At 38.8% G+C, this 13108-nt stretch overlaps 1 protein-coding gene across 2 annotated transcripts in view; it reads left to right on the top strand.

Annotated features, from left to right (window-relative positions):
- MAP2K4 (mitogen-activated protein kinase kinase 4) overlaps positions 1-13108 on the top strand; it is a 120260-nt gene that overhangs the window by 29559 nt on the left and 77593 nt on the right. For both annotated transcript variants that reach the window (XM_081110265.1, XM_081110264.1), the window contains exon 3: positions 6062-6164. In XM_081110265.1, the coding sequence (XP_080966391.1) occupies positions 6062-6164 (103 nt within the window). The remainder of the gene's footprint in view (positions 1-6061; positions 6165-13108) is intronic.

Genomic DNA, 13108 nt, shown 5'->3' with positions numbered 1-13108 from the left:
CATAACACCCAGTGATTCCTTAGTATTATATAAAAAAAACGTTCCTTTAGAGGCAGCTATTACACAGTACAGGTCCTTCAGTGATCTTTATTGCCATCCTATATAATAAAAGCCCAGCGACTGAATGGCGGAACAGCCATGACTGGTCGACCAGTCACTATGACGCACACTGACCACCAGGGGGCAGACGCTCAACGCAGGAGCTGCCCCCTGGTGGTCAGTGCACTCCCACAGATCAGCCCGCAGCGGGAGCAGGCACTCAGGGCGGGTCCACAGCCACTCGGCTGACCAGGATGAACGACGCCCCCCCAATAGTGCACGAATCCCGTGTACTGGGCCTCTAGTCAGCAATAAGAACTTTGCTATTTACTATTTCAAATTTGGTGAGATCATCGGTGTTGAAAATATGTAGATTGACTAAAATATTTTACAGATGGTCTCCATTCTTACAGGTTGGGTGGGAGCATTCTAATCATTATGGTAACAATCTTGCTTCCCTATCTATATACATAAAAGCCTAAGTGACCGGCTGACCATTCAACTGGCCAACTGGTATCTATGACGCACACTGATCACCAGGGGGCAGACGCTCAAAGCAGGAGCGGTAACCACAGGCATGGAAACATGGGACAGACTGATGAATCTCAGAGTGAAGCGGGGAGGGGGCAGGGTGGGAAGAGATTAACCAAAGATCTTATATGCATACTAGAGGCCTGGTGAATGGATTTGTGCACCGGTGGGGTTCCTTCGCCTGGCCTGCACCCTCTCCCAATCCAGGACCCCTTGGGGGATGTCAGAGAGCCAGTTTTGGCCCAGTCCCTGCGGGCCAGGCCGAGGGACCCCACTGGTGCACAAATCTGTGTACCGGGCCTCTAATGGTACAATAAAAGAAAAGCCCACTAGCTTGTATGAGAGGGTAGTGCAATTTTTATTAAAAAAACAACCTAGTAATTCTAATTCAATAAATACTGGGTGTTCACAAAAATGTATACACACTTTAACAGCTGACAACTCAATTTTGAAAATGAAATTTACTTAATGAACACTGCCTTTATAATTATTCAGTGTGTGTATATTTTTATGGGACACCCTATATTTGTTGAACTGCTATTCTAGTTACCTATTACAGATGATTTGCAGAGCTTAAAGATAAATCAAAATAGTTAAACATTTAGAACAGAAAATAGTACACAATTTGATGATGGGAACAGCCTTGAGGAGGATGAGAGAGGACCCAGATAAAAGTGGACCCAGTGTAAACATAGTATCTCTCTGAGGATGGACTGGTTTTGGTGGTTTTGGAAACTACATAATGCTGCTGCTTAATAAATAACAGGGAAATGACACCTTTTTCTTATCTATGGAAGGTGGGGGAGAGATGCTTTTGGTAATCTAGATTGCAGAGAGTGGTCATCTTCCATATTTGAGTGGTAGACTCTCTACTGCCCTTCGTGATATCTTTGACCAAGGCTGAACTCAACTGTTGGCTCAGCTTAGAATATTATGAAAGTGATGTTAAAGGTTTGTATTACTTGAGAAGATAAATGGAGGGATAATATTCAGGGCTCTTTATCTTGCTTAAGGCCAAATACAGCTGAAAGATACCTTCCTTCTAACTTTAATATTGTGTGACCCTGTGAGATGCTCTGTAGTCAGAATTACAGCAAAAGATATTCTTAGGCTTGAGTGAATATGGATATGCTTGGACAAATTTTTGTTCTTCAGTCATAGTTCTGAATATTCTTAAAGATCCCATGCTTGGGAATGCTTCTCTCATGAGAACTGTTGAAGAAGAAATTGTCTTAGATGATGATGTGAGCAAGGTTGTTTAAATTGTACTGGGTGTTCTCTTAAGGGAGAGCTTTGAAACCAGAATTTCAATGGTGGTGCAGAGATTGGTACCCTCAGATCTTGGAATGGCTGAGTGGGGCCTGAGGCTGCTGATCCACTAGGCCAGCCTCTGGACTAGCTATGACTCTAATTTTCCCAGTGTGTTGAACAAACGTCCTCATTTTCTCCATAAGCCAGAGCATGAGACAGTTAGGCAGTGCTGCCCTAAAGGATATAGCCATGCTTTGCAAACATTTTGGGTTGAGGACAGATACTGTTTTTTTTTTATCAGTCGGGGTTCTCGGTGGCAAACAACAGAAACTTATTCTAGCTAATTTAACCCACACTGAGTTGTCTGGGGCTGTCCATGTCAAATTTATTTTCAGATCAATAAACATTTGAGAGCATTTTCTACATAAGGCACAGAACTTAGGCTTTAAATATATAAAGACAATCTTTTCTTTTAGGAGAGAAGATATTTTCTCCTGCCACTTAAATAATTTAAGATGTTTGATCATACCTGGTTTCTAGCCTGTTGTAGATAAAGGGGAGGATCTGTTTATCTCTGCTGACTGGTTAGGAATTGGTTATTTGGTGACAGTCTCACCAAAGGGGTAATTATAATCACAAGTTTATAATCTTTCTTGATCAAGTACTTTAAACCCTGCCGTACAAATATTTTAATTCCTCTTAGCTTCTAACAGTCTCCACAGCCCAGTTATAGTATCACTTCTTTCCCTGTACCCTTTTCTTCCTATGGAAGTTGTTGCAGGCTTTTGGAAAAAATTCATTTTAGTCTAATGTCTTATTTATAGTTTTGCCATTAAAAATATCTGAATACATGGTGACAAGTTGCCTTTAGGGTTTAGTTTTTGTGGCCTTTGAGAAAGAGAAGTAAAGACGAGAAAGACCAGTACTTGAGGTTCTTAGAGAAAGTTAATGAGAGGAGAGATGTTTTAAACAAACAAACATAAAAGGCTCATGCCTACAGATCTACAGATAGCCAGGAAACTCCTTTCCGGAGTGTTGTAGAGTTGCCTCTTACTGTCCTTCCCTGAAGCTCACCTTTGATTGACTTTCCGGGCTGTTCCTTTTCCTCCTCACGCTGCCTTGTGAGTTCATCTTAACTCATCATTTGGAGAGTTGGGGGCACTATGGAGAACAGGTTATGTAACTTGATCTTATCCTAAACTCCCTGGCACCAGCTTTAGGCTCTCAGTCACCTCTGCTTAAAGGAGCTTTGAAGTTTATAGAATTATTTAATGTATTTTGCTAGTGAAAGATCAGGATATATACTGGGTAATTTTCAAGATAGCTGCAGGTGTTTCTGAAGTATAGAGTGTGTTTACATCTAATTTATGCAAGTTAAGTCATATTCCATTACACATGTGCTTATTCATTTTTGCAATAAATGTCCTTTGAAGACCCCAATTAATTTTTGTTTAAATGTGATTGCAATGTTGAAAAAGAACCTGTGTTGTGCATTATATATAAATATTTATTTTCGATAAAACAGTTTGAGTAAGTTTTAATTGTAGTAATATATTTTGTTTGCCTGCAGAGGTGAGCTACTCTCCTCTAAAATTAGGCTTTTGAAGGAAGGACCAATTTTGATTTTTTTCTTTGGGTAGTTTTCACAATGAATCTTTGTTGTGTCATTGTCCTGCATTTGATCTTAGTCTTTTATCATTTTCACCATATAGAGGTGATGGACCATGTACTGGGTGGTTTCAGATGTACTTCACATGATATGTGGTGTTCAGCTTTGATTTGGGGTGTTTGTGGACTTTGAGCTTATTCAAATTTATGATTGCAAAAGCCCTTATATTAATTTTATCTTCAGGAACTTTACTATATAAAGTAACATTCATAGGTTCCAAAGATTAGGACCTGTTATCTTTGGGGTCCACCATTCAGTTTGCTACAGTCTGCCTTCTGGCTCCCAAATATTCACATCTGCCCCAAGTGCAAAGTACATTCACCCTACAGGTCCAATCCAGATCTCACCTGGACGTAATCAGCTCCAGCGTCTGAAATCTGACCACCAAAATCCTCTGCATCAGGTATGGGTGAGATTGAACGCGACCCATTTTTATATATAAACAAGAAGGCCAGTTATCTGCTTCTAAGATACAGTGGTGGGTCAGGCATTGGATGAAATTGAAGGGAGAACAGGAGACAATTGAAGGAAGAGAGGAGGCAGCAGTCCCAAGCAATTTCAAAATCCAGCAGGGCAAATTCTGCCAAGTTTCAGGGCCTGGGAATAATCTGCCTTTAAATATTTCCTAAAGACAGATTTCCAAGAAGTAGAAGAGCACATTTATTTAAAAATCTTTCTTGTATATTGCTGAACCTCTCACCAGAAAAGATATCAATTTACTTTTCCACCAGCAGTGTATTATACTAGTGATTATTTGACCTAGTCACTTTGATCATATGTTATCATTAAAAATATATATGCATATGTGTAAAATAAAACCTCTAAACTTTGCCAATTTCACATGAATAAAATTTTTAACTGTTTTTGGTATTAGTGCCTTTAATAATTCTTTTATAATTTTTCTTTACTGTTTATACCCTTGCCAATTTTTAAATTTTTATTGATTTGTGTGATGTTTTTGTATATTTAGAGTTTCTGATTTTGTATTTATTTTCCCAAGTTTTTATTTTCATTTTAAAAAAATATATTTTTATTGATTTCACAGAGGAAGGGAGAGGGAGAGAGAGAGATAGAAACATCAATGATGAGAGAGAATCATTGATCAGCTGCCTCCTGCACACCCCCCACTGGGGCCTGAGCCCACAACCTGGGCATGTACCCTTGACCAGAATCGAACTCAGGACCCTTCAGTCCACAGGCTGACGCTCTATCCACTGAGCCAAACCAGCTATTTGGTAGATATTTTGTAACTGAAAGGCAAATTATGTGGAAAATTCATGTCGTACTGTGCTTATCTCTGAAAATGATGTGTCTGGTCTTCGGAATTCACGTCTGTAGAAGGCCCAGCCCTGAGAGCTGATCGGAACCCTGCCAGGAGTTCTGTGCATTCTGCGGTCTTGTCAAGCTAGTGTGCACACTCAAACTTCCAAATCCCATCCAAGTACCGGGCTGCACAGGTTGAGTTCTCTAATTCATCTTTTGAATCCAGAGAGGTGGGAAAGTGTTTGGATTTCAGAGATGTTTGGGTAGGGAGACATATGTATAATATGTATAATAAAGTGTGAAGAGTGAATGCTCGAACAAGTATCCTTAAAATGTAATGAAACCAAGATGGGCTTAAAAATGCTTAAAATCCCAACTTAGTTATAGTTTCCATATACTAGAATCCTAAAGAAATGGTTTATAAGATTTATTGAAATAGAAAGAAACATGGTCAGTGGGTGAAGCATGCTATAAAACGGTATTACGGTCTGATTTTAATTGTAGAGAAAAAAATATATGTATAGGAAATAATCGGAAACAGACAATGATTAGTTTGGGGTAATTGGACTTTTAAGTGTATATAAATATTTCAAATATGTATTTTATAGATGTATGTATTATATTTTATATATTTTTTGTTTTATCACTTCTGATATTTCTGGCTTTTTATAATGGACATGTTTTGTTAGTTTGATGTAAAACATTGATACCTTCCTCCTTCCCAAAGAAATTGCTCCAAATAAATTATTATTTGGCATACCTTTATTATTAATTTGAAGTTGACCCTACCATGATATTTTTTAGCCCATTGTGCTTGCGAATGCTTCAGATTCTACTCTAAGTTGTTTATAGCATATTTGAGGGAAAATGATTTTTATTAAACTAAAGCATTAAAGTATAACACTGGAAAGGTTTAGCATTTTTCAGTGTCACTGCTGAGGTAAATGATTTTCATGTTGGTATTTTCAGTTGCAAAAGTGTTAGCATCTCTGAACAATATAAAGGATGCATTGAGCATTGTTTTCTGTTTTACTGGAGCATATTGAGTGATTTATGGATAGTAACAACTTTAGATCATTTTGATTTACTTTTCCTTAATTCTGAAAATTCTTGGTTGCATTTTAGAACATTATGCTCTAATATTATGTCTATTTTATTACATAATTATATTACATATGTATATATATTACATATAACTATATGTTAAAGCAAATTTTTCTGCCTTTTGATAATTAATTTCTTTTGCCCTCAGAATAGTACCTGTTTTATAGTACTTGAAACTTTTACTTTTTATTTGTTATTTCTTAGGTAAACGCAAAGCACTGAAGTTGAATTTTGCAAATCCACCTTTCAAATCTACAGCAAGGTTTACTCTGAATCCCAATCCTACAGGAGTTCAAAACCCACACATGTGAGTATTTCTGTAATAAATAAAAGACTCAACTCAAGCAAAGCTTTTAAAAGTTAATGCATTTTATGGATTATTTCGAGTTGAGGGATTGGTATTTCCATTATTTTTATGGGCCATTAGAAATATTACTATTTGAACTTCAATAGAAAGGTATTGGTGCTGTAGTTTGAAGTAGGTAAACACAATTTTTCTTTTTAAAGTTTACTTGAAAGGAAAAAATAACTAAAGATTTTGATATATTTATATCTTTTTAATTTCTTTCTTACTGAACTGAGAATATTGTTTATACCTTTCTTTCTGGATTTCCATTTAAATTGTAAGTGATTTTTAGAAAATATAATTTTTTCCTGTATATCTGCATTAGCCATCTCCACTGACTAGGTGACAAAATAGATTCCTACTCCTAATAAACTGACTTTCTGTGAGATTTCTATGTCGCAGTAAATCGAAACGGTGTGTACAGGTGTCAGTGATTATTTTTAAAATTTGTTCCTTAAATATTTTTTATTTAAAAATAGGATGTTGTAACATGTCACTGAAATTATTAGAAACATCTGTTAATTTAAAATAATACCTTCAGAATAATACTTCACAGAAACCTTTGATTGAGTTGAAGTTATGTATTAATAGATAATGTCTATCTAACAAAAGTAGTGGCTTTACATTTATATTTATGTCCATAAAAATAATTTTCATCCAGTTCTGGTATTGAGAACTCTAAAGCAAGTGGTGAAAGATATGGTTAAAAAACCTGTCAGAATAAATTATTTTATAGTTTTTAATAATTTCTCAATAATTTGTATTAATACCTTATTAGACTACAAGTATATTTATTCTTCCTAAAGAGGCACATTTATTGCTCTTTTCTTGTCTTTTGATGTTAGGTATGCATTGTATTTACAAATACTAACAAATTGGTAGAAGGAAGAGTATATTGCAGTAGAAATGCTGAAAATATTTTATTTTTAAAACAGCAGTCTAGAAGGGAATAATGTGTGCCTGTATATCTGCTCTTATGCTTTCACCTATAAGTTTAAAGGGAGTGAAAAATATTTTAAATGAAAACTGGAGTAACAGTTTATTTGACTGGGAATAGTGTCTGTCAATTTAATTAGACTGATGTTCATAATGGAATTTCTTGTCAGAGCTCAGCCTGACAGGTGGGGGCTATAGCATTGAGGAAGGAAACTCTTAGTACTGCTTGATTAGTCAGAGCTCAGCGCAAGGAAACACTCAGAAGTATCTCCTTCCTCCTTTCCTAGAAATTTTAGTGAAAGTTGGTTCTTGAACATAGTCTATTAACCTTGGTTGCTAGATGAACCATATGTTTGAAGTCTAAGAAAGAAAGGCTATGCAGTAATTGTCAAACTTAAGAGATATTCTTTGTACTTTTTTTTTTTAAATCACTTTGGACAAAGACAACCTGATTTGTATTAGAACTGGAAAACATTCACATATATTGGAACTTCCTTCCTTCAAGAGTTTCTTCATGTATAGGGATTCATAGACAAAAATCTTTTCTTTTTTTTTAAAAATTAACAGTAAACAATAAAGAGGGTAAAAAAAAAGCTTTCTTGCAAAATTTGAGTCCATCAGGTGTTTTCTGTTGTTGTTGTTAAATCTACTTCATCATAATCCTGTAACCAGTACGTTTCTTATCCTTTGTTGCTTCCCAGCAGGTATTAAAAGTTTGAGAGGGCAAGGTTATAGGCATTTTTACTGTTTGATAGAATCTCTAGAATTTGATTTTGGTGTATAAAATTTTAGACCCAGACTTTGTTTGAATTTTCTTACTGCACTGGCTTATTATCTGGGTCAGAATAGCTACTGCCTCTTAGATATTGGTCCAAGACAATTGTTTCACTACTCAGGGCAGCATATCTCCTCTGTCCTCCCACCCCTTCCATAGAGGAATCCTTCTTTGTTCTTCCTCTGAATTGTGTGCTGTCAGCACTGAAACTACTGTTGGTCCCTGTTTAGGGTAAGTAGTTGCAATTAGGAAATATAACTTGAAGTTTGTGGGGGTTTCAAAAAAGATTACCTCTGTGCTATTTATATGTGTTTCCTCCTAAAAGTTCCTTCAACTTTACCTACATATATATACTAGAGGCCTGGTGCACAAAATTCGTGCACTGGCATGGGAGGGTTGTCCCTCAGCCTGGCCTCTGCCCGCAGGGTAGTTTGGGACCCTTCGCTCCTTACCGCCTGCCTACTCACTGCTCCTTACCGCTTGGCTCTCTGCTCCTCGCACTGCCGCAGAGACAGGAAAGGCTCCCACCACCACTAATGAGCTCACGAGCTGTGAGCCCGGCTTCTGGCTGAGCGGCGCTCCCCATGTGGGAGCGCACTGACCACCAGGGGCAGCTCCTGCATTGTCTGCCCGCTGGTGGTCAGTGCGCATCATAGCAACCAGTTGCTCTGTTGTAATAGTCGTGTGGGCTTTTATTATATAGGTAATACTTTTTAATGAATTTAGGAAAAGATAAGATGAACTATAAGCCATTGATGAAGTTAAGATTATGTCCTGAGAAGAAGTTTCAGGTCTCCTGGCTGCAGGATTCTGTAAAAGATTTTAAAAAGAAATTAAGACTGTTCTTACTTCCTGTGAACCAATAGTTTAAATAAATTCCAAGAAATGATAACTGGCTACAGCAATTCAGAAGTAAGTAGTAATACAGATTGAATTTCAAATGAATGAGTGGTGCAGCAAGGTTAAGACCACAGTAGATAAACAACTTGATGAAAAGTTTAACAAAGGGAACATGATTTGAATGGGATTTTGAAAGACAAATAGAGAATAGATAGAAGGGAGAATGGCTTTCTGGTGAGTGTAAGTACAAGTTAAGTTTTGGATACGTGTCACGTATAGATCTGTGTAATTGTAGCAGAGATGTTATTTATATATTACCAATTTCTATCATTGGAAACTTTTAGCATTTTTTTCTTTATTTTTGGTATTCAATAATTATATGAGAATATGCTTAGGTTTGGATCATCTTACTCTGTGTACTGGAAGAACTGTTTCAGTTTTAAGATTCATGTATCTGTTTCTGAAAAAATTTCTTTTTTTTTTTTTTTAATAGATTCCTTCATGTTTTTCCTATTCTTTCTTCCTGAAATGTGTGTTTTTTGGATGTCGGACCTCTTGAATTCCCTAGTTCTCTGACTTTTCTTTCATATTTCCCGTCTCTATTTTTTACTGTATAACCTAGGAGATTTCCTTTCTATTGTGACTCTAATATAGAAAATTTTATTTTAATTTCTATGAGTGATTGTGGCTTTTTCTTAGTATCTTATTCATGGTTTATGGGTGTCAAATCTGGAATGTTAAAGTCTCTTCTATCATCTAGGGAATTTATTTCCTAAAGGGTCAGTTTTTCTTTTATCTTTGTCTTTCTCCTTTGTGTTAGTTTTGCCACTACTGCCTTAAAATTCTCTATTATCCATAGATGGTTGAGGATGAGGAAATTAGAAGGCTGATTGGAGGTTCTGGTTATTGAAGGTCAACTGGTGAGCTTGACTTTATTTAGTTTTCTGCAAATGGTTTGAGAGCTGGCTGTCAGGCCGTGAGTATTCTAGATGCCAGAGTAATAAGTAGGACCAACAGTCACCCTAGGAGGCCTAGTTCTTTCCATATAGTATGTTTATTTTCTTTAGAGACATGCTTTTTTTTTATTGTTATTATTTTGAGGGGCGGTTAGAGAGGAAAGGAGGAACTGACTAGACCTTTCTTCTAAAAGACTTTTAACTCATTAGTCTAAAAGACTAATGAACTCATCTGTTTCTAGGCCTCCATACCTTCCTACTGTGGATGCCCTCTGAGGTTCTGCTGGGACCATTGCTTATCTCTCATCTCTGCCGTATGCTCCCTTCCACCTTGTGTTATGGGCAGTAGTTTTCTTTATTACTATTTTTTTTTTTAAAAAAACCTTTTATTATGGAAAGTTGCAAGCCATACATACAAAACTAGAGAGTGGTAGGAGAATCTGTCTGTATTTATCAATCAGCGTTAGCAGTGTCCGCAGCTAACGTGGCCAATATTGTTTTTATCTATTCTTCAATTTCCCTCTCCCCACCCATCCAGCCCCTTAGTTTTAATCAAATTTCAGACATACCTTTCATCTACATTTCAGGATGTATTTCTACAAGGCAAGGACGCCTTTAAAAAAACATAATAACAATACCATTGTTATATCTGGTAAAATAAATAAATCTTGAATGTCATCAAATAAGTATATTTGATGTATTAGTTTTGATACAAATAAGTATATTTTTTCAGCTTTATTTTTGAGTAGTTTGAAGCAGGATCTGAACAAGGTCCTCCCTGCAGCTGGCTGATAAGTCTGAAAGCATTGAGTCCCTTTTCATGGAATTAATCAGTTTTGCTTTGTTTAGACATTTTGTCTGCTTTCAGGCATTCAGAAAATTTGTTTAAATCCCTTAGTTTTTCCATTACTTTCTTTAAAAAAAAAAAATTCTTTTTATGCAAGTCCTTAGAGAGTGAGGAGAGAACCTGAACAGGAAATCTTTGTTTTTAATTATCATTGGTTAAAATTATTATAAATGTTTCCAACATGTAAGACATGAGTTTATTATAGACTCTTGTACCTACTACCTAGATCAAGCATGTCAAACTCGTGGCTGGCAGGTGGCATGTCTTGTTTAAATAAACGAGTTTGACATGTTTGACTCAGATGTAACAAATGTTAACATATGCTCCTGGGCTCTTTAAGTGAAAGATTAAGCTGTAAAAGTAAAGAGTGAAAGGAAAAACTAAAGGAAAATGTGTGGCTACCTTTTAAATTTCCATCAGGATTGGATTATCTAGGCACTATAAGTTTTTATAATAGCCCAGGGGTATTTTTATAAATGTGTCAGGCTTGTTCTAAAATCATGTTCTGTATATAAACTTGACATGAACAGTAGCAGGTATTCTGTTATGGTCTGTGTTTTCGTCATGCTGAGTAGGGAGTGAATGCTCTCAGTGTACTGCATCATTTAGAATGCACCAAATACAATTGTGACTCTGAACGAACAGTCCCTTTATCTTCACAGCATATCGGAATGGTACAAGAAGAAACACTAGCTTAAAAGCTAACATTTGAAATGAATAATGATGCATACAAATACATTTTGGGCCTTAAGCTAAATATTTTGGAACCATATGTTCTAAGTTTGTTGAGACCAAGAGAATCTCTACTAGCTCATTTATCTTTATTACATTTGAGCAGAAAATGGCTTAATTGTGCCACAGAACATCTAGGAACGTTTAAAGTCCCCCCGTTAATCATTACTATTCTTCATTCTGTGATGTGCCTACTCAGGAGAGCTTCATCTTAAAACTAGAACACTAATTATAAATTATCTAGGCACTTATTGCTGGTTAAACTGTGGAAGCTTTATCTTTTATACTTTACTAGAGGCCCAGTGCATGAAATTTGTGCACGGTGTGTGGGAGGGGGCCGTGGGGGGAGATTGCCCCTCAGCCCAGCATGCACTCTCTCCAATCTGGGACCCCTCAGGGAATGTCCGACTGTCCATGGGGATCGGGCCTATACTGGCAGTTGGGACATCCCTCTCACAATCCAGGTTTGCTGGCTCCCAACTGCTTACCTGCCTGCCTGCCTGATTTCCCCTAACCGCTTCTGCCTATCAGCCTGATCGCCCCCAACTGCCCTCCCCTGCCGCCCCCCTCTGCTGGCCTGGTCACCCCTAACTGCCCTCCCTTGCTGGCCTGATCGCCCACAACTGCTCTCCCCTGCTGGCCCTCTTGTGGCTGTGGGCACCGCCATCTTTGAGGGCGGAGCAGTCAATTAGCATATTCCCTCTTTATTGGATAGGACTAGAGGCCCGGTGCACAAAAATTTGTGCACTTGGGGGGGCTCCTCAGCCCGGCCTATGCCCTCCTGCAGTCTGGGACCCCTCGGAGGATGGGGGCATCGGGCCCAAGCTGGCAGTCAGACATCCCTCTGGCAACACGGCAGCCCTCGGGGGATGTCCACTTGCCAGTGGGGAGCAGGCCTAAGCTGCAGTCGGACATCTTTAGCGCTGCTGAGGAGGCGGGAGAGGCTCCCACCACCACCGCTGTACTGGCTTGTGGCTGAGCAGAGCTCCCCCTGTGGGAGCGCACTGACCACCAGGGGGCAGCTCCTGCATTGAGCGTTTGCCCCCTGGTGGTCAGTGTGTGTCACAGTGACCAGTCATTCCCAGTCATTCTGCTGTTAGGGTCAGTTTGCATATTACCTTTTATTATATAGGATAGAGGCCTGGTGCATGGGTGGGGGCCGGCTGGTTTGCCCTGAAGGGTGTCCTGAATCAGGTTGGGGGGTCCCGCTGGGGTGCCTGGCCAGCCTGGGTGAGGGGCTGATGGGTGTTTGCAGGCTGGCCACACCCCCTTTAGGGTGGGGGGTCCCCACTGGGATGCCTGGCCAGTCTGGGTGAGGGGCTGAGGGCCGTTTTCAGGCTGGCCAAGCGACCCCCCCCCCCCCGCCCCCGGCAACAGAAGCTTCCAGCCTCTCCTTTTTTTCTTTTTTCTCTTTTTTTATTATGGGATTTATTTACCTTCTATAATTGAAACTTTGTAGCCTTGAGAGGAGCTCAGAGCCGGCGAGGGCGGGCAGGTGGGAAGCTTCCTGCTCGCTCCAGCTCCGTGGCCATGGCTGGCTGAAAGCAGGTATCTGTGGTTTATTTACCTTCTATAATTGAAACTTTGATTGAGTGGAGCTCAGAGCCCACCGCAGCAAGCGGGAAGCTTGGCTTCCTCCATCATTGGTGCAACCAAGCCTCCTGCTTGCTCCAGCTCCGTGGCTACCGTTCGCCATCTTGGTTGGGTTAATTTGCATATAGTCGCTCTGATTGGCTGGTGGGCGTGGCTTAAGGCATAGTGATGGTACAGTCAATTTGCATGTTTGTCTTTTATTAGTGTAGATTATCGTGGATTAATC

The sequence above is a fragment of the Myotis nattereri genome (genome assembly GCF_964212035.1).
Source record: "Myotis nattereri genome assembly, chromosome: 16".
Classification (NCBI taxonomy): Eukaryota; Metazoa; Chordata; class Mammalia; order Chiroptera; family Vespertilionidae; genus Myotis; species Myotis nattereri.
This window is presented reverse-complemented; position numbering and strand designations above follow the sequence as displayed.